Here is a 22,294-nt window from a genome sequence, read left to right as displayed (position 1 = left end):
TCTCCTACACTCTAAAAAGATAGCTAAAATGGTATTGCAGAACTATGTGAGTAAGCTACTAGTTTTGCTAGCTTTCATCTGCATTTCATTCATTTCCTAGTGTTTTGAGTCAGCTAAATGGAGGCAGGGAGACTGGAAAAGTGTTAGTTTTTGAGGATAGATTTGTCTACATAAAGATGTTTGCTAGGACAGCAAGGTGGGTGGGGAACAAGCAAAAGGATGAAACAGCCTTACTAGCAAAAATGGATAAACCCTACCTCCCCACATGCGTGAAGTTTGTGAACGTATATTTTATAGAACAAAGTGTCACAGACTCTTTCTAAATGATTCTGAAAACTTTTTATCTATTTTCTCTTGACGGAACTTATGAATAATATGATTCCTAAAAAAAACAAAAAACCCAGCCTGGCAGATTAAGGCCTTTAAAGGCTCTTACAACAGGACCTAAGTTTTCAAGAAGAAAAGCAAAATTTACATTAAATTCCAGTTCCTGAGAAGAACTAAACACCAGTTCCATAATAAATAAATAAATAAAGAAAATCAGCATGTGTTCTTCTCTTTTTTTTTTTAAACAGTGGTTCATCAATGTACATATTCTTTTCAGACTGTATTTTAGAATTAAGAGTGAATTTTCTATGTATATAGCTCCTTTCACCTTGCTAGAAGTCAGACATGAATACAAAGTAAAGGCATTAAAATTCTTTATCCGTTATAGAGCTTTAAATTTTCCTTGAACGCCATAGACAGTGCAGAAACCCAACATATATGAGTGGAAATAGCAACTTTCTATTCTATCAAAAGGATGAAGTATTTTGAAAGGGTTAAGTTAATTTTGGAAACAGGGCCCAAAAAATTGTCTGATGACTTAAATACTCACAAACAAAAATCTCCCTATTTTCAGCTTAGATTACATTTGATTTCTTTGTTGTTTCAAATAACTTCTGAATCAAAATGTGTATCCAAGCCTTTATGAATGCAGGTTGGATAGTTCAGTAGCATCCCTGCATGTTTTAAGCACGTTTTTGATGAAGTAAAGCTCAAGGTGAAAGAGTGATGTCAGGTAAAAGAGACCAACATTTTAGTGTCTCAACAAAACATTAATTGGAAGACGATTTTCTTTTGTTAGAATGATAAAATAGGAAAAAATTGTCAGATCTATGGGTTGAATGTCACCAGCTGAAAGAGCTTGTGATCAGAGGGCAACTCTTCTTTCAGCAGTTTACACTGTAGCCCCACCTGAAAAATAAAGAATGAACAGTCAGTATTTACACCACAGATGCCCTTTGAAAGGTTTTTTGGGCTTGTTTTTTCTTCCAGTCTTTTTGAAGCAGCATATGGGAACCTTGTATCCTCAGAGATGTATAGAAGCTTTCCTAATTTGTCTCACTCCCTATCTCCAGAGGTCCATGTGATCACTGACCTGGTGCTATAGTTACACTCCATAGAAACAGAGGAAAATAAGTAACTATCAGGACCCTGAGGGCACAAATGGCCCTCTCAGCCATGACCAGTCTCCCCAGTGCATCTCAGGCCATGCTCCGGCTGGATCTGCCCTGTGTAACCCTTCCCAAGCCTTTCCCTGCTGCCCACCATGGCACCCCCAGGCTGAGGCTTTCTGAAACACCAGAGGATCACAGATCTCTCAGAAATGCTTACAAAACTTTTTCACACATCTCCTGCATTTCACTTATGTCTTGGTCATTAGTCCCATTATGGAAGAAATAATGTGAAACAGAGGTTTAAATTGACCTCTATGGAAACTAAGAGCCAGGCTGTTCCTAAAGAGCCAGAAGCAAAGGGCAGCACCAGGCCAGCCCGAGCCATTGCCTCCCCTGTGATGAGCATGCATAGAGGGACGGTGATGGCAAATGACCCTCATGGATGGGCCAGCCAGGAAATCCAACCAGGTATCTTGACTCATAGCCAAGAAAGACATGTGGAGGATATGGCCCAGGTTGGATCAGGAGGCCTACCCAGGCCAGCGGGCACATGAGGTGCTCCAGGTTAGGCTGATCTGGGCCACATAGGCTGGTTTCCACACATAGAGCCATGACAGTCAGTCAGCTCTGCAGTGGCAGAGATCTCACATCATGTAATGTCCTTCATAAAGTGGAATACATCTGTTATATATGTAGGGGCACATTATGGCTTCCTGTACTTGTTCTTGATGAAGAATATTTATTACCAGTACCTCTCATGGACCAGCGAGTTTGTTCAAGACAAAATTTTCAAATGCACTCATCCCTGACCTATATCTGCCCTCACTGAAATTATTTGTAAAATTCCCATCTACTTCAACTCAGAAAGTGAGAAATAGATTTGGTCTTACCCTGTGGTTTGAAACAAAGTTTCTTGTTCTTGTAAGCAGAGAAGGCTGCTATTGATCCAACAACTAATATTACAAAAGCAGAAATTACAGGAGATGTAACTCCAGCTATTAATCCTGAATCTGTGGGAAAAAGAGAGAGATTTTTCTCAGAGGCACTAAAATGATTTCACTTAAGCATATCATCTACTAAGGTGTGCTTTTGCCAAACGTGAGAATTGTGTGGTGAAACATTGAAAATTCAGTAAGTAGAATTAAGCAGAAAACTGAAAATTATGTTACAACTGGTGTAAGAATGGTGTCTTAAAGCCTAATGTATTATATACTTTTATAAGGCTAATATTTTCTTACTCTTTTATGGTATTAGAAACAAATTATAGAATAAATTATTTACTCTACCTGTGTTTCCTCCATGATTGAAATGATGGTCCTCTTCTCCTGGAATAGAGAGTGAAGTTTCATCAAGAAATGTCATTCATATTGTTTTCAGAACAAAGTATTTATTTAGTAAAGTGTGATTTCTTGCAGAAGGTGAAAGAAGGCAGCTGGGCAGGACTATGAGAAAAGAGCACCCCTTCTCATCCCGACTGACAGGTGCACTGGACAGAGGAATAACCATCTAACCTCCTGACTTTTTTTTTTTTTGAGAAGAATATTATCTTATTAAAAAAGGGTAATGCTTATCAGTTTATATCAAGCCGATTCCCAAAGGAGTGAGAGGCCAGTACACCCTGACAATCAGGTGATTTATCAGTAATTTAAGTCAAGGTCACAGGACTGATGCATCTGCTTTCAATTATCAGCAGGACCTCCTTACTTTGGAACTGTCCTAGCTACTGTCCTAGTGTTCCTGTATATGCCAGAAAGTTACAAAATGTTTAGAAATATGTTTCGAGTTTCAGACTCATAGCCATCGTTTGTGGAAAAGGATAACTAATCTAAATAAAAATAACAGACTCTTTTCCTGGACCTTCAGTGACAAATAGATTACTATTAAAGCAAAACCAGACGGTTATGAGTTGCAAGTATTAGGGAGAAGCTGCAAGAATTGGCAAATACTACCTGTTACATGTGGTGGTAAAGGCTTCCCATCAATGAGATCTGAGTCATCAAAACCACCTGCAAGATAAAGATTAGGATTTCTGTTTCAAAATTATCTGAACAATGGTAACCCCTTCAGCTCCCTTGTGCAGTCTTTTTGTAATGTTCTAGGAAAGGGTAAGTGGCCTTTTAAATCCCAATTTGAATATGGTGGATGGGTCAGGTATCTTGCACAGAATGGTCACTTGTTCAAATTCACCTGGAAGCTGGAGTACTGAAACTGTTGGTATCTACCTGTTCTGCATCTGTATTGTCACCTGTGGGAATTGAGGGTTTGGGCTCTCAATAGCACAAATTTTTATATAATAGGGACATTTCAAATCCCAGTGGTTCCTGGAGCAGGAAGTCCGTTTTTTCTTTTCCACTAGAGACTCCATAAGCACCTGTCCACAGCTCACCCCTACAATCATATGAGAAGTAAATATGGGATACATAGAGGTACTGGGATAAACGTGACACCTGCAGTTTAAGTGAGTGTCTGAGACAACACTCAAAAGCAATTGTGTCTTGCATCAATCTCCCCAGTCCCATCTGTCATATGCCCTGGGGCCATCTCAGCTGCACACCTCGGTGTGAATTTGGACATAGGCTTATCTATACCCTCTGGATAGACATCAAATTTAAATCATAGCATGGTTTAGTGTACATATACCCAAAATAAAAAGGCAAAACAGAGGACTGTTAGTCTCATGTCACTTGGGAGTCTATGGCCCATATTTTGGACAGAGAGAAAAGTTTTAGGGCAGCAACAGAACATCTTTCCAAACAGTGGGTCCAGAACAATGATTACAGGGATTTGGAAGGAAGGAAGGATAAAAGCTATTAAAAAAAGAAATAAGAGAGTAAACTCTTCAAAATACCTACTGCGAACAACTCATAGTGCTAAATTTTCTTAGGAGGAAATATTCTTACCAGAATTACTGTAGCTTCCTGGTCGTGGTGGGAGAGGTGGATATAAAGGTTGTCGTGGGATGTCACCTAGTAATAATTAATACTGTTAGATGATTGGATAGGAAAAAATGAGAGCTGTAAATAATGAGAAGGAGACCCTGAGATTTTATAACTATTTTGAATTTGTCCTCCAGTGAATTAAGAAAAGGACCTTGTCACCAGTTAAAAAGTCTCCAACACTGTATCAACAAATAGCTAGCTGCTGAAACTAATTATAAAATGAAAAGGGAATATTTTCAAAGTTAAAACAAGAAGAATTAACAAAAATGTTGAAGAGAAGTATTTCATGTATCTCCGGCAAGCGCTAACGTTGTTTAATGCTGACAGATGGGAAGAAGAGTATGTTACTGTAGGTGTCAGTGGTGCAGTTACGCAGAGCTAACAGAGAAACTGGTGTTCTGAGCTGGGCAGGAGGCAACAGATTCTCCTTGTGCCATCAGCAGGTATTACTGAGATCTGGAGATTAGTTTCATCCAACATGCTGAATTCATCTAACTTAGCATGATGAATTTTCTACTCTTGAACAGGGCAAAATGAACTTAGACTTCAGCTTTGTTGTTTAACACGTTATGCTCGTATTTGTCCTTAATTTTTGCCAAAGTATTGTGAAGAGATGTATTAAGTAGAGTGGGAGGTCTTATGACTGGTAGTAGTTTCCAAATTGTATGCATGGTGCTGGATTAGCAAGAGCTAACTCAGGTCAAAAGCTGCCAAAGTTAATGTCCAGAGCTGTTTCTCTGTATATACAGAGTTGGTCTCTTCTTGCTGTCCTCTCTCCAACCAGTTCAATCTCATATTTAACTGTTCTCATAGCCAGACAATGAATTTAGCTCTGAATAAATCAGTTAGGTCACAAATAAATACTGTTTTCTTTCCTTCTTAATCTTTCTTTCACCTTCAATACAAGCCCTTTTATCATGTTTTCTTCTTGCCTAGCTGCTAAATATAATGTGTTTGTTTGTAACACTTAGGTCCTGATTCAGCAAATTATTTAGATATATGCTTAACTTCTGGCAAATGTAGCCTGCTGCAGTCAATGGATTTTAGGTAGAGTCTTAAAGCTTTGCTGAATCAGACTTTGCCCAATTAATTCTATTCAAAAGAAGAAACTTATTCTGTTCCAGAGCTGTGTGTAACGAACTAAGACTCACCATGGCACAAAACCAGAAAACTAATGATCCTGTTACTCATTTCTTTTGTGATGCTGCACTTAGTCATCTTGAAGCATGAGAAAATACATTCTATGGCATAGCTAGTGAAAAAATGTCTTCAGAGCTGTTGATAATGAGCTATATGTGATTAATCCCATTATACCATGTTTGAGTATCAATTAAGAACCTGTACTTCAAATGGATCAAAGAAAAAATGACAGAAACATTGTTTACCATCCTCTGAAAGAAAAGTTGGGTACTTAGGGTATTCATTATTGCTTTAATCAACATACTAAACCCATCCTCTCATAAAAATACTCATTAAAATCTTGCAGGAATGAAACAGTACAGGCAGGAAGAAATGCAATTAATAACATGGGAATTCTAAACAAAATTAGATTCAGCTTTTTAAAGTGTGTACTAACATATCATTCAAACACAAGCATGAAATGCCACAGGGGAACCTGGGAATGCGGAAAGCCCTGGACATGGGAAAGAACGCAAAATGTATGACAGTGACTCAAACATGAGTAAATCAGACTAATGTGATAGAGTCATAATTCAGAGATTCTGTGCAATGGGCTCAGAAGTGATTTTTCTTTTGTGAAAACTTGATTCAAGTGGAATTTTAATCTTTGATTCAACACTACCTGCACTTTAGATAATTTCAGTGTGCAAGAACCTTTCTAGACTGTTTCACATCCTTAGTGTACCCCAAACACACTAACCAAAAGGTGGTGTAAAAATTTCCGAAGTCAAGGACTTCATATGTCTACACAGCTCAGCTCAGTATGGTGAACACTTGCTGGGTCAGGTCTGAATGTTATAGAAATACCTGGAAGTTATAGCATGTTATAACAGCTTGCCTGCTTCAAGCTTAAGCTATGCCATGTCTGTCAGTGCTCACCTTAGAAACATTCTTTCCTATATTTCTAATTTGGGATCAGCAAAGCTACAAGCAGTTCACCAATTGTAATTACTTCAGTCACCACGTTCCTCCTGCAGTCTTGAAATCTCTTTTAGATGGACTTCAGAAAAAGACTATAAAAAAACTCCAGCCATTATGTTTGAGAAGAGTACTCACCCCCACCAAGAGCATCTCCTAAATGCAGGTCATTGTCTAAAAATGGAAATGAGGAAATACAGAGAAATGAGTTACAACTCTTGATGGAAGTGAAATGTTAGTTTTAACAGAAAATGTACAACAGAATGTTTGGAAAGAAACTTTTTTCAGGTCAGTCCCACAAATTCAACTAAGACATTAAAGTTTTCTTGAAAAATAATTTAATATTTGTGCACACATTAATTGAAAAATGATACAGTATTTTCTACTCAAAATAGGAAAGATTTTTTCACACTTTAAATAGGCTCAGAAGGAATCTCATAGTGGAATCAAGATCAATACCTTTTTAATATATCTGCAGGAATGTGAATAAAATTCATTTTTTAAAAACCTTAAAATTTACCTATCTTGTAAATATACTTATTTATTAAAATGCATGTCTGTGATTAAAACTGGTATATGCCTAATTTGTTGAGCTGCAGAAAACTGAATACTCATTTCAAGAAGAAGTACTGTGAAATAATAAATCCACTTGGGTGCAGAGAATTGAACCAACAAATTTATGTAAAGGTCATGGTGCCATAAAAAATTTAGCTTCAAGCAATCATGCGCATCTGTGTGAGGCTGGGTGACAGCCTGTTTTAATTTGGCTGAACTATAAAGTTTTTAAAGTACACTTCAATGTCTGCAAGTGCAGTTAGGCAGTGGATCAACAGACTATGACTCTTCCCCCAGCACTGTACATGTCTTGCTGTTATCTGGATGGGCTTTTCCATCCAGTAAACAATTTATCCATGAGCTGCAGATGCCTGAACAAGAGAACTCAATTTCTAAGGTGTAGGCGTGGATATGAGCATGTGGGTGGTATTTTGGGGTGTGTGTGGAATGATGGTGAGCTTTGAAATGGTGCCGAGTAATAGACAGAAATACATTAGATGGTCGTCACTACTGCAAGAATCCCTTTCTTGCTTCTTACATATGTTGAATACCAGAATGAATCAGAGGAAAAGGGACAACAAAATCCACTTGAATTTTGATAAAAATACTTATTGGCACAGAAAATTAGACACTCAAATACATCTTCTTTTTCATTATAATTTTGTCAGAATTCTCAAAACCCAGGAAAATCCATTCAAATACATCACCATGCAAAACTTTGCTTTCTTTATACCCAGAGAGAGTGGGAAGCTGCCTTTACACGGCATCTAGTCTCATTTGAGTAACAAATCAGAAATGCTTTGATGTCACCAGGAAATCTGGCAGGAATATAATCAAATTCATACTACATGCCTCGGTTTGTTCTTGTCAGGTGTCGAATCCTGTCTGTGTCTGGCCAGCAGAGTTACATTTCAAAAATACTTGTACCTGTCAAATGCTAAGACTGTAAGAAGAAATAAATTGCAAACTGGATGAAATTTATTATTGAGGTGAAGAATTCAGGTAAAAGGCAGGGTTCTACTCTTGAGGATTCACACAGAGATTTATGGCAGAAGTGCTAAGGCTGATATGAGTGAAATACAAATGGAAGTATGTGTGTCTGTAGGAGTCAGAAAAAACCAGCAGAGCAAAGGATTAAAAGAACATACTATAAAGGTCAGCCTTCCCAGCAGTAAAAATGAGGAATGTGTTTTTTCTGTCAAAACCAGCATGCTTGTGCTCCGATGAGACAACAGCATAGACAGCTTGTCAGCAGAGGAAAAACAGAAGGGCATTCCAAAGCGAAAGGTTGCATCATATCACCTATTACAGTACTTTTCCTGTTTGCCCACCCAGAAAATAGACTGTAGATGTAGTTCTGTGTATCCTAAATAAGCAAAACCAGATAGTGGGCAGCAACCTGGCCTAGGGTTCAGAGATGCTGAATTAAGCAAGTTTATGACACAAAGGACCTCTCCATAATAGCTGATGACTCCTAAAGGGCACGAAAGATCTGCACATAAACTAGATTGTCATTTCTGATCAAGAACCACAGAGAAAGGATAAGAAGTCAGTAGCTGGCATACCTTGTCCCATGTTGCACATGATACTCACCAGACCACCTAAGCACACACGTCTCGGTGAACATGAGTATGTGGGTTTGAACATACGTCTAAATTAAATCAATGGCAGGATGACTGTGAGTGGGTAAAATCAAGTTATCTAGAGATTTTGTAAAGAAACATCACCTCACCTCCCATTAATTTTTGTATTGAATTGTGTTACACTAGATGGGAGGTTCTTACAGTAGAGTTTCAACTCAGGCAGAGGTGTGTGGGAAATGATGCCCAGAGGACATGGCCTGTAGAGTAATTAACCTCAGCTGAACCAAAATCATCATCTCAGCCAGACTAATTTCTCAATGATACTGGTCGAAGGAGACATTGAGGAAATCACAAGATTAAGAAGCATCAGGCAGATGCTAGGACGTACTTTTGAATCACCTTTCTGCACTTTCCAAATCCAGTAAATGATTTTTAACATTGATGGTTTATTTAAAAAAACCCACAAAAAACAACAACAAAAAAAAATGAAACCAAAACACAGTTTTAACTGCTTTTAAACTCTCTGAAATCTTCTTCAATGCTGAAGGAGTTTCCAAAATGGTCTGGAAAACATGGAGTTCTTCATTCCCAAGAATTAATGCAATTGATTCAGATAGGGCAGATAATAATCTGATGGTGTTATCTCAGATTTAAGAGTCATGAGAAATCAAATTGCTTCCACCTGACTAAGTCAGCTTCACTGTAGATATTGGCATCCCTAGGTTACCTTTACACATGACAGGCATCCTCGTGTGAAGAGGACAGACTCTTTTAGGGCATGAATCATGTAACCTACTTGAAATGTGTATATTAGGATGAGAACAAACCCACATCTATAGTGATATGAACTATTCCTAGACATGCAGATTTCTCTCCACTGACGTTAAAGGAAGTCAGGACAGTTAGCTAGGTAGAGGGCAGTGGTTTAGCAGTACTTTACAACAGACACTTCTAATCCAGGCCAAACACAAGTTTTCTTTGAGAAATGAAGTGAGAAGGAAGAATGAAACCATTACAGGATTTAGTAGCTGCCACATTCACAAATTGCTGCCATTATTTGTTCAAATAGTGAGCCAGAGAATCATGTGGAAAATGTAACCATTCTTGTGTACCTAAAGACTTCTTGAAATGTCTATCCAAAAAAGACTTAAAGTTGTTGTGTGGACTAATGTTATTTATCACCTTGCTTCAAGCATTTTGTTTGATAGACAGTAATTTCTTTCAATGAAATTTAGTTGAAAAACCTCAATGTTATCATAGAATATTTCATCAGAAATGCATGCATGGTTTTGTTGTTGTCCAGGGTTTGTGTTTTTCAGCAATAATGAGTGTTTATTGGAAATAATCATTTGTCATCTTTGGGACTATAGCTAAAAACTTTTAATTCTCTCACTGCTCACAGCCTTTTTTCCTTCAGGAAAGAAAATGCCATCACTGATTAGTCATGCTCTAAAGCTTTACTGGAAGCAGTAAAGATGTGTAATTGATAATTGTCAAAAAAAACCACTTTACATACAGAAGAGAGCTAGTGTTCATACAAATGATCTCAGCTACGATAGATTAGCTGGTATGATCAAGAACCCCATGGGAGACAGTTTCTACATATCTAAAACCAGTTATGATCCCTTGTCTTCATTACTCACTCAGCACAGGCCTTGTTGGTCTTCTGATCACTGTAGGCTTCCTGGTAATTATATCATCTGTGGGACCAATAAACAATAACGGCTTAAACTTTTTCAACTTAACAAAAGAAGGTTAAAAGCTGCATTCAAGAAATCTTTTTGTACAGCAGCAGAGGCTAAAGATAAGGGATATGTTTTCAAAGCATTTTGTTGTTTTATTGTAAAGAATATTTCAATTTTATGACAGAAACACTGAAATCTAGCATTTCTCAGTTCTGTATATCTTTAACTTAAGTAGTAGCCACTTCATATTTCAGTCCTCAAGGAAAAGGACTTAAGATTTATTATTGAGTCTAAATGCCATCATAAAATAAAGATAGGAGATTTACTCACCTGGGTGATCAAGAGCATCAGCTAAATCAAAATCACGTTGACCTAGAAGGAAGGTGACAGAAAGAAAGAGACAAAGTCAGTGGGCAGGTTTCCATGACCTCCAAGTCTAAGGGCTCTGGACAAAGCCAGAACACCAGTAAGAGGCAAAAGAAAAATCTGTCCATACACTGTTGTCCCTTCACAGTGCAATCCTGAATCACCATGTGATTTGGGCTCATGTAATTCAAAGAAGCTATTTGTTCAGTGCAAAGAGAAGCCTCTCTCAAATTATCCTTATCCAGCCACTATGCAAACATGCCTTTGAAGAACACAGACTGCCTGTTACAGAGCACAAGGACTATTGCTGGGAAATGGCTGAAAGTAGCATTCAGCACAGTGCTTTCAAACCACAATCATTAGGTGAGAATTTTTACTGTCTTCATTATTATTTTACTAGCTTAGCTGCAGAGCAGCTTTACTGGCAAGCTCACCTTGTGATCATTTGTAACATGAATCAACTCCTTTTTTTTTCTTCTTTTTTATTCTTCCAGTAGTAATATGTGCCAGCAGTAAAAGTTATAAAGATGTGTTTACCTGATTTTGTTTCTGCTGTACCTTAAAAAATCTGAAAGAGGAGAAAAGAACCTTTCCTGCTCTGTTAGATGACAATAATGTTATTAATTGTCACAGTAGGACAATTAGCAGTCTGATGTTTGAAGTTAGTAGGTAAAGCTAGAAAATGTTTAAAAGATATAAACTGAGGCATACGACTTTGAATCAAACACACACAGTTATTCATGTGAGTTCTACTTTCCATTTTCTACAATCTGCTACTTTCCCTTTAACACAAAGCCCTCATGAAACATCCCATGGCAGAGCATGTATTCATCAGTTTTCATCCAGATGGAAATTTCATCGTCCTTGCGTTTGCACATCAAATACAAGATCAGCCTGCAACAAACCCACAAAAAGTCACAACGCGCCATGGCTTTCCTAAGCAGAAATGTTTTACTGTGCTCTATCAAATCACCCTCTTGATCTATGTCTGTTTATTATTTCATCTAAAAAGCCTTAGCACCTAACTTGTCAATGAAGTGGTTTTCTTGGTAAGTTGTGAACACTCCACAGCAAAAAAGGCATCCGTGTTCAAAGCAAGGAAGCTCAGGAACAGAGAGAGACAGATAGAGGTTCTCCAGTGTGACAGCACTCCAAGTTCAGCTCAGCCCTCTCTTCTCGACAGGTGCTGTCCATCTTCCTGTCATTCTTCACATTCATCACTGTTCCTAAATGATAGCTCTTGCCTGTGTCAAAGAGCTCCTGGAAAGATCAATTATCAGTGGTAAAACCCAGTTTGATCCTCAAATAACAATCAGCACAAGAACATGAAGTAGAAATGTTTTGATTCCCACGAGGATTTTCACATAAATGTATGAACTTAATTATAGCTGGTGTCTGACAGGAAAGATAAAATGAGGCTGGTATGCAAAATAGTAAATTCATTCTAAAGCAAAAATTGGCCCTATAAAATATTATGAGAAACCCATGTTTGGAAAGCAAAAGCAGGTAACAGCATAAGGCTTTCCCAGCAATGTTATTAGAGTACCATTTTATCTCTTATCATTTGAACTGATCTTGGAACATCACCTTGTCCAACAAGCTCTCTTTCCCTGTCTATTCTGCCAGCCTTGACAAGCCCAGTAACCTCTGGACTGGGTCTTTAGATTGACAAAAGTCCAAGATTCTGACAGGTTCTTTTTCCTTCTTCTTTTTTTTTTTTTTTTTTTAATATGAATCCATTAAATACTTAAATACATCAAATTGACCAATGGCTTCCTCAGAAGACATTCTCTGCTGAAGCCCTGAGGTCACAACCAACCCTTACTGTCCCTGAGCCCCTGCCTGTGGGCTGTCACAGACATGCTGCTACACAGCCAAGGGATCATTTGATCCCAATACAGACCCCTACCTGCAGGCTGACATCTTGGCATTGCCTGGCCTTATATGGTCAAATTATGCTTTTCTGAAGCATTTCTTCAGTGCCATCAATATGAGGAACTTAAGTTTGAGTGTCCTTTGGTTTTGTCCTCTGGATAATTCTTTATTCTGAGTGCTGAAGGAGGCTGTCTGACCTGAGCCCTGCTGCTGCAGGATATGGCTGGCAGGGCTCAAACCATTTCTTATCACAGTGAGTCATCAGAAATAATTTTGGAACACCAAAGGAGCCAAACCAACTCCTCAGTTCCAGGACTTGATGTGTAGGAACTAATGATATGAAAAGCAGCTACCAAAGTCCTAGTGCTGTAAAGACAACATGACAAAAATCTTCTCGTGAAGGATGGCTCTGGGAAACTTCCAGGTACAGCATTTTTTTGAAGTTTGGGAAAGGAAAATAGATAGGAAGAGGAATCTTATCAAAGGGGATTATGGAATTCAAGTAAGATGATGCAGATGCTTCCAATTGCATGAGAAACAAAGCAAAACAGCATACTGAAACAGTTACTAACATCTGCCCTTCTCCTGGACAACACTGATGCTTCCCTCTCTTTTTGTATGTCTGCTCTGTATTGAAAAAATGGGAAAACACATGAGGTGTTTTTTTGAGACAGCAATGGAGGAATAGAAGACAACAATATAAGTTTTCAAAAAAGAAGAAAGAAGCCTGACAATCTCCTGCAGAAATTATTCAAATTAATCTTTTAAAATTATTTCTGATGATAAACCAAGTAATAAAATGTCTGATTGGGAGTAAGACAGGAACCTACATTGAAATCTCTTTGGCTGTGTAAATATAAACTTTGGCAGATGAGCAGATTGTATGTGGACATTTGTGCAGCATGGTAAATAATATTCCAATAAACCAAAAGATTGCTTGGACTTCCATCTTGACTTCCTCTGATAATAACATCAAATGACCGCAAGGAGAAAGATTTTGTGGAGTAGAATTTTAAATGCTCATTTTCATATCTGAGACTGATCCTCGACATTGTAAAAATCTAATTTGGGAGGATAACAGATGGTTAAATAGCTGAACAGCCCAGGTTTCATTTGCAAAATGGTGGGTCTAAAAACAAAAATACGTTAGAGACTCAGAGAATATTTAGCTCAATAGGAACTGCAGTCACTTCAGAGAGCTCTGAAGATAAATTACAAGGTAAGTACAGTACTCAGGCTTCTTCATAGAACAAATAGACTGAAAAAAAGAATATTTTTCCACATATTAAAATGGTTTCTTATTTTTAGGCTAGTTTCCATAACAGAAACAGCTGGAAATATACTGATGAAAATAAGGATGAAATAAATTTTTGTGGGGAGAAAAGAACTCTGTTCCTTTGGGGTTTTTTTATTTGCTTGGGGGTTTTATGTATGTTTGTGTGATTGCTGTTGTTTGTTTGCATTTGGTTTTTTTTTAACCTGGATAAAGTTACGAAGAGATTTAGCTATGCAGGAGATACTCTCTCTGTTATCTCTGTTATTACTGCTTTGGGCTTGTATGCTATTTCTTGGCACCACTTCTAGACTTTCTTCTGGGTATATTCTTGTTTCTACAAAGAAATAAAATGATTACAACAGTGGCTTTTGTTGGGTGGTCCACAATGATTCAATACAGAGAATCTGAGAAAATCCTTATAAGGTTCTGGCTGACACCACAGAGCAGTCCTTATCTGCAAATGAGAAACTGCTAAGCTACAAAAGGAAGGCTTCCAGATGTATATATGGCTTGTATTATGAAAGGCCCTGGTTTAATTATGTTTATACTAGCTGCTCAAACATCTATACAAAAAAACTATACTAAGAGTAGGACTTTTACTGACACTGCCAGCCATGATTGGAATGTAATCCCCTCCTCCCCACCCAACTCACATAGCTGTGCCAGTAATAATATGAACTGTAGACCTTGCTGTCATAGCTAACAGCAGACTGCTCTGAAGCAGCCAAACAGGGGAAAATAGACTCCATAAAGCCAAGCATCAAAAGGTTAAATTTCAAAGGTATTAGATTTAGTTTTACAGGCATGATTCTTGTGGGTAGGATGTTTGCTTTCATTATTCCCATACTTTCTATGGGCCTTTTCAATATCATGTGTGGAAGGCTGGTGATGCAAAATCCATTTACGCTGCTATGGAGACTGTTATCACAAGGGTCTGAGGCTCCACAGTTTTTGAGGAGTATTTATGAGGAAGAAGGCTGGATTCTGCAGGTGAATATTAGCTGTTCATCATTATGACTATAGTCAGAAGTTTTCTGACAAAAGGCTACCATGGCATCCCTCTGCAATTTTTAATCTCCAGAAAGAGGCTCAGTCCTGCACTGTATCCACATGAATGCAGCTTGTGGCCATTAAAACGACACACATTTAAATAAAACAGTATGAATATTGTTAAATGAAAGTCAGACTATGCGGCAAATGAAATGAACTCCTCGGGCATTTAATAGGCATACCCCAGGATTAAAAAGGAACCTAAAATCCTTGAGAAAATGTACTTATATTAGTATATAAATGCCTGTGGACAAATACATGCATGCACATATGTGTTAGACAAACCCTTTTGTCATTAATGTGATTAAATTAATGGGCTTTGAGTGGATTGCCAGCAGGCTTATGATTGGAATGAGATTGCCTGTGTTACAAATAAATTAGAAGCAACTAACTTAAAAATGTGAGCTAGACAGAAAGGGAAAATAAGTTGATTTCCCATTATTTAAAAGCAAGAAGGAAAATGTTTTCTCCGGTATAATAAAATAAGAATTGTTTTGTGAATACAATGAGCTTAAAACATGACAAAGCTGGCAGAAGCTGAGGAGGAAGAGGGTGAGTCACAAATGAGAACAAAAATTTTCTAAAAAGGAATAATATGTTACTGAAATTGTTCCTGGAACTCACTTCATGTTCTTTTTAGCTGAAGAGTGTCCTTTTTAGCTGGTGAGTTATTCTTTGTATAGATCATTTCTGTTTATTATACAATCATGAGACATATTTCTCCTGTAATGAGAAACTAGGATGTATTCTCCCAGGTATGTGATTAAGAACATACTCATTTAGTGGTACAGCTTTATTCAGGAACAAGCTATGTTTGTTTATAAGGAAATTACTCATGTGAGAAATACTCTGTCAGAGCGTAAAGGTTTACACCTCAGAGTGGACACTTTGGACAAAATCTCAATGAGCGGGAACCATTTCTTTGATGTAATACTCTCATAATCCATATTTCCTGATGACTCCCTGAAGTCAGGGTGGGAAATGAGTATGCTTTCAAATCTGTAATTAAGATCTAAGCTCTAATCTATAGACCACAGCATATGGACCTGATTAATGGCTTCATGTTTTCTTCTAGGCTGCTTCTGTTTATAGTTTCAATTCAAGGGAGATTAAAAAGACTCTCTCACTTATTCACACAAGAACGCATTTAAATAATTACCAGCAAATAAGATGCACTAATAAAGGGAGAGAGGAAGTCCTGCTTTTGGTCTGTGAAGCATGGTCTCATCAAACATGAAAGAAAATCTTCTAGTTTGATGGTGTTTGCTTTGCTGTGGACAAACAACATCTGTTCAAAGGTAGCTGCTGTTCTTTATGATGTGACATTCCCTGCACACAGAAAATAAAACACATATAATTTTCTATATTTTGCTTCAGAGTGAGTGCAGAAGAAGTTGGTGTGTGCTCTAAAATGACAGGCAGAGCAAAGGAGCTGGGCTATCTGATGAAACAGTACCATATGTCTGCATATCTTACTGAAACTCAGATTTTCAGCCTTGTGTCATGAAGAAGTAGACATTGGGCCACAGCATGGGCTGTTGAAACAAAGCTTCTCACTGTCTTTCTGTGGTTCCTGAAGCTGTCAACGATATTCAGCCATTTGGCTTGAAGGTGTCAGGCTTAATGATGGCCATGTTACATAAGAACTGTACAAGTAGATTGGCTCTAACAGGAGACCTACATGAGTGTTTCCACTGAAATTCTACAGTTTTGCACAAGGAACAGCTGTGTTGGGCTCTCGAAGTGACTACTCACTGCCAAAGTACCAGTTGGCTGACTCACACGTTTCCCAGATGGTAGTTTAGAGACAACAGAGGAAACTGAAGACAACGCAGGAGGTCAAGGAGATGCCAGGCACTGCTATTTCTGTTGCTTACAGAGTCTTTTGATGTTCCTCCTCCCACCTTCATCCCAAGTACACTGGTAAAATACATGCAAGACACCTTTAGCTTTTCAATGTGGGTAGCATAGGTCTCAGTAGTGCTGTTCTGTAACCTCACACGGAGTTTAATTTGTTTCAGAGATTCTATTGTATAACTAATCCTGTGCCCCCTGAAGTCACAGTAGCACATCAGCATAATTATACTGCTTCCAAGGGGGTTAGTAATACTGCCAACTCAAAATGGATGATCAAGGTGTTTCATACACGTTCTTTGTTTATGTGTTTATGATGAAAGACAGGAAAGAAGCAAGGCCGGCATCTTCTTTCTTTCATGACATTAAGAATGTTTTTTTCTAGAAAAGAATAATGATGGAAAGAATGTCTAGACATCAGCATGCAGGTCTGTTCAGCAATAAATTCTCTACAGAGCGTCAAGAGCTACCTCTCATCTCATTTGGACTAAATGAGAAAAGCAATCAGGCTGCCTCTGCAGAGCTGAAAGAAAACTTGCACATGCTGCTGGAGTGCACTGAGAAGCCTCTCTGAATGACCCTGGGCAAAAGGCGATGGAGCATCAGTTGATGTCTGAACTTCAAAAGCAAGAGATTCAGAGGAGGATCTGGTAGCTTAGCCTTTGGAGGGAACAGAAATCAAAGATCTTGGCCTGCAGAATGCTCTGCAAATCTGGGTTGGATTTGTGAACAGAAAAGCCAGCTTTCTTTTTGGTACCATTATACTCAGGGAACAAAATGGTCTGCACAATCACTGTGAATAGAAACATCTGGCTTGTATCTCAATTTCTTCACCTCACAGATGGCAACCTGCAATGCAGAGTTGCAGTTTTGATGTTATATAAATTGTGGTCTGCGAGGCTCTGTTGCTGTGAGCTCAGGACTGTTCTTAGTGTGAAGTGTGTGTCCCTGGTTCTTCCACCACTAATGTTACAAGACCTGGGACATAAGGAAGGACTTTGCTTTAATTGGTCTGCTAATCTTACTGTCTACTCTGGCCTTTGTTTTCATTTAACCTATAACATTGTTGCTCTTAAAAATATATTGCTGAGACTTAGCTTTTATGATGAACTACCCAGGAGTTAAAAAATGCACTGCTGGGCAAAGCTTATATGGTGGAAGTGAGACATATCTCCATAACCCGTTCAAGACCTTTCTTTCAACTAGGATGACCTATTTGCCTTCATGAGATGCTATGCTACAGATCAAAATTTAGGTAGTATTTTCCCATAACATTCATAGTTCATTCCTCCTGTGAAAAAGAAGGAAGACTCTGACATTAAAGAAGATGAAAACAACCTGAATCTCTTTTCTCATAACCATGAGGCAAAATGCCACAGAAAGGCACATTTTTATTGACTTTGAATCTTGAAGGAATGATGACAAGAATTTACTTATTAATTACCCTCAGCAGGATGGAAAAAGATTGACAATTGCTGATGGAAATGAGGGGAAAATACATAATGAAAGCCAGCAGTTTGGGCACTGCTATCAGGCTTGCAATATGACAGCAGTATTTGAGAAGCAAACCCAAAAAGCTGAGTAACCACGTGGGTGGTTAGTTCATCCCAAGCTCTGATGTTGCAACAGGTCTGCTGTTGTTCACATTTCAACTGGTTCTGGTACGTCTACTTATCCAACTGCAATCACTCCCTTGGATGATAGTGCTGAAATGCCTACAGATGATAGCAGCTCTGGTATTGGGAGTGAAATAGTTTTGGCACCCAGCAACAAGAGAATTCATTGTCTGATATGTACCTGTTGATACTGCCAGTGCTTCAGTACGTACTCAGGGACCTCACACAGAGCAACAGCAAGAACTGGAGCTTGATGGAGCATTATAAGAAGTGGAGGACTGTGGCTTTCACCTCTCCCATTCTGTTTTTTAATTCCAGTGAAAACTACATTATTCATAAAATTAAGTCACATAGTGTCTCAGATCCAAACAGGTTTGTAATTTTCTCCTCATAAAGTGCCTAGCTAATTAACTGAGAGGACAATTAGTTTTGAGTCAACATCTCTGTAAACCTTAGCTGGACACTGGTACATGGTTTACTGGCTAGCAATAAATGCTGTTCCTTTTACCTACATATAATGCAGTACCCAAAGGAGAAAACCTAATGTATCTTAAATCAACCTTTTCACTCTTTGTTACTGACTAAACATGTGATCTATCAGTTGATAGACTGCAGATACAAAGATTACATTTATGCTGAGAATCTGAGGAGGACTTCTGAGCAGTCGAGTCTGAGTGATAGTCTCATCTGCTTTCTAGCTCCATATAGGAGAGCCCTCAGGTTGCACTGCTTCTCCACTGCAGGTACTCACATAGGTGCACAGGCCACAGGTCAGACAAGCTGCAGTAACTGACATGGTTCGTGGTAGCACAAACTTCAGTGGATGAAGTTTCTATGAAGCTGCTTTCATTTAGGTTGGGCTAAAAGCCCAGACAATTAGTTGCTGCATCTCAGCTTAAGTGGAAGACTTCAAGTAACCTGCCTAAGCTTGCAAATAAAAAAAAAGCCAAAGAGTGTGCATAAAAGTATGGAAGACTGCAGGTAGCATATAGGTTTCTGAACTGTATGAGGTCTTGCTTTCCTTGTGCAGTATGGTCTTTGGTTATGCCATGCTTCTGTTGAGATTTGTTCACCAAGCTAATCTAACCAACTAACTGAAGAGAGAAGGACATCAAGGAAACACTACGTGGAATGAGCAGAGACGTGATCTGGCCTGCCCATGGTGGCATGGTAGTTTCCAAAAGCTATCACAGATGGTTACATCTTAGACCACAGAATCATAGAATGGTAGGAGTTGGAAGGGACCTCTAGAGATCATCTAGCTTGACCCCCTGCTAAATCAGGTTCACCTTGATCAAGTCACACAGGAATATGTCCAGGCAGGTTTTGAAATCCTCCAGAGAAGGAGGCTCCACAACCTCCCTGGGCAGCCTGTGCCAGGGCTCCCTCACCCTCACAGGAGAGAAGTTTCTCCTTATTTTCAAGTAGAACTTTCTGTGTTTCACTTTGTGTCCAAGATAAGAACTAAAGCTGCATATGAAAAGGTGAATCATGCCATAGACATTCCTATCATAAGGACTCAGACCAGCTTCTCACCAACATGGTCAAGCCATGCTTATATCACGTCTTATTTAGGACTGAAAAGTGGTTCCTCTAAATATCCCTGGTAAATATTTGATGATAAAATTCAGTGGCTATTGCCATAGACTTATAATAATTCATTTTGCTTCTCAGAGTGTATTAGTTTCCATAGTCATAAGACTATGCCCAAAGCAGGTTTCTGTAATCACTTCATCCCCCGAGCAGGATCTGACCTGTCTGTAAATTATCACATGTATAAAACAAGAACTGTTAGGTTTGCTGTCCTTGTAATTAAAGTGATGGAGTATATGGAAACTGTCTTGCCCATGCTCAGTTCGTATGAACAGAAATATTCAAAATCAGAGAGTCATCCAGAACAAGAAATTCTGCATGCCAATGGTGAAACATCGTGTGAATCACCACAGTTCACAATGTACTACGGGACAGGCCATCACAGTCTTACTGCTCTGCTGTTTCTATTCCACGTTACAGCTGAAGGCCTCTAAATCATTCCTCATTTGTTAAAATGGAACTATGGCACTAATTTAAGGAAAGGATTTTTCACTGTGCATCATTGCAAGATCTCTTAGGGACTTCAGTTAAATCAAGGGTGGTGGAATGATGAACAGTGGAAACTATTTTGGAACTCGTGGTTGATGATTGATTTCTTCCTGCAGTTAAATACTGCACTACAAGTTTTCTAAGTAATGCTAATATACAAAAAAAGAATAGGTTACAGGTACACTACATGGCAGATGCAGATGGGGATTATCCTGTTAGGTTTGATATCAAAAACCTTCTTAGTAAAAAAAGAATAGGTACAAAATGTATTCAATTCTTGCTTAATCCTGCAATAAAAACAATGCTTGTGTGTGGATATTACATGTTCAGGAATATGTTGTCTTAGGTTAATAAACTATTAATTTATAATTAGTAAACATGAGCACCAATATGAAAGCAAAAGCATCTTCAAACTGAATCAGAATTTTGTCTTTACAATGCAACTAATATGTTTCAGAATATCAATAGCCAAGAAAAGCCCTAAAATCGTGAAATTAGTATTTCACTAAGGGATCTCTTTGGAAACTTTAAGTTCCCTTGGAAGCTCTCATTTTACAGCTTTCATTTAAAAAGTTTATACTCAAGTTCAAGCTTGTGAATAATTTTAGGGGAGCAACAACACTAAAGAGAAAATAAGAAGTTATAACAAACAAGCTCCAACTAGCATAGCTATTATGAGCAATCATCTGAAAGAGAAATAACACCAGCAAGCATTTCTAAATAAACAAGCATATTTTTTAGAGGTTGGTGTTTAGGTTTTGGTTTGGGTTCTTTTTTTTATTTTACTTTTAATAACCATGCCCTAAAAATAAGCCAAGGCAAAGGTCACTTACCTCTTACATGAACTAGAAGAACGCCAAGGCACAAAAGAAAGATACTTCCGAGTTTCCCCATGGTCTTCTATGTAGTGCCTTGATTGCACTGGTTGTTTTTTTCCAAGCAATGATGGTAGAAGGTTGCAACCGCAGCGCCAAGGTTTCAGGGAGATGTTTAGAATCAGCAGCTCTGTCCAAAGAGTTCTTTCACCATCACACTCAAGCAACCACGGCAGAGAGAGAAGTCCTTAAAAACGTCTTCCAGTATAAAAGAAGTAACAAAAGCAAACCACCCGGCTACGGCCAAGCTGTGAGCAGCACTGTAGGTGCCACCCACTCTCTAAGAAGTCTATTTATCACTCAGGCAGGGAGCGTGGAGAGACGAGGAACCAGCGGCTGCACCCAATGAGGAAAGAGCCAGTGCGCTCTGAATCCGCATTCTTCCCAGAGGGAAAGCCAACCTGTTTGACATCCTCGCCTTCAAAGCAGGGTGTGGTGCTGTGCGAGCTCAAGTAGCTTGTGAGAGGAGACTGGCCTTCTCTGAAACATGCTTGAAAAAGATGTCAGATATAAGCTGTCCTCAAAGTGCTGCTTCCCTGCTCAGTTTTTGGCTGAGCAACAATTGCTGATAAAGGCAATCCTGTCAGTCCTTACCGCTCTCTCAAGCCACTCTGTTAGGGAAGTGGAGGCCAAGAGTCTGCTTTGCAGAGACTTGGGAATTGTCAACAGAGCAATGACAAAATCCCCTAATTTATAAAGGAAAAGTGTGATGTTGGACTACTGAACCAAAGCCTGCTTGGCTCCCCAGTGGATGCTTATCTTTGCAAGGTAAACACTGTCTGTTTTGATTTTTTCCATTTATCTGGATGTATTTTTAAATACAAATATCCATGCATACTTATGCCTGCACACTTGTCTCCTGAACTGAACTGCCACTGTCACAGCAGTGCTCGGCGCCAGCCAGGAGACTGGTGTGCATCCTCCCCTTAGCTGGGGGGTAAGCTGCAGGTGCTTTTGTCAGGATTGTTTTGACTAAGACAGCAAATAGACTCAGGGTTCTGC

The 22,294-nt window shown here is 38.7% G+C and overlaps 1 protein-coding gene across 1 annotated transcript; it reads right to left on the bottom strand.

The window, feature by feature from the left end:
• Window positions 1-1,004: 1,004 nt before the first annotated feature.
• Window positions 1,005-21,329, bottom strand: XG (Xg glycoprotein (Xg blood group)). The gene is made up of 9 exons (XM_061988534.1): window positions 21,251-21,329; window positions 10,629-10,670; window positions 10,257-10,313; window positions 6,614-6,649; window positions 4,340-4,405; window positions 3,389-3,445; window positions 2,726-2,764; window positions 2,330-2,449; window positions 1,005-1,236 (listed from the first exon to the last, which is right to left on the bottom strand). The coding sequence occupies exons 1-9, from the start codon at window positions 21,309-21,311 to the stop codon at window positions 1,220-1,222; spliced, it is 495 nt and encodes a 164-aa protein (XP_061844518.1). The 5' UTR covers window positions 21,312-21,329; the 3' UTR covers window positions 1,005-1,219.
• Window positions 21,330-22,294: the final 965 nt, after the last annotated feature.

Source organism: Colius striatus, chromosome 1 (genome assembly GCF_028858725.1).
Source record: "Colius striatus isolate bColStr4 chromosome 1, bColStr4.1.hap1, whole genome shotgun sequence".
Classification (NCBI taxonomy): Eukaryota; Metazoa; Chordata; class Aves; order Coliiformes; family Coliidae; genus Colius; species Colius striatus.
This window is presented reverse-complemented; position numbering and strand designations above follow the sequence as displayed.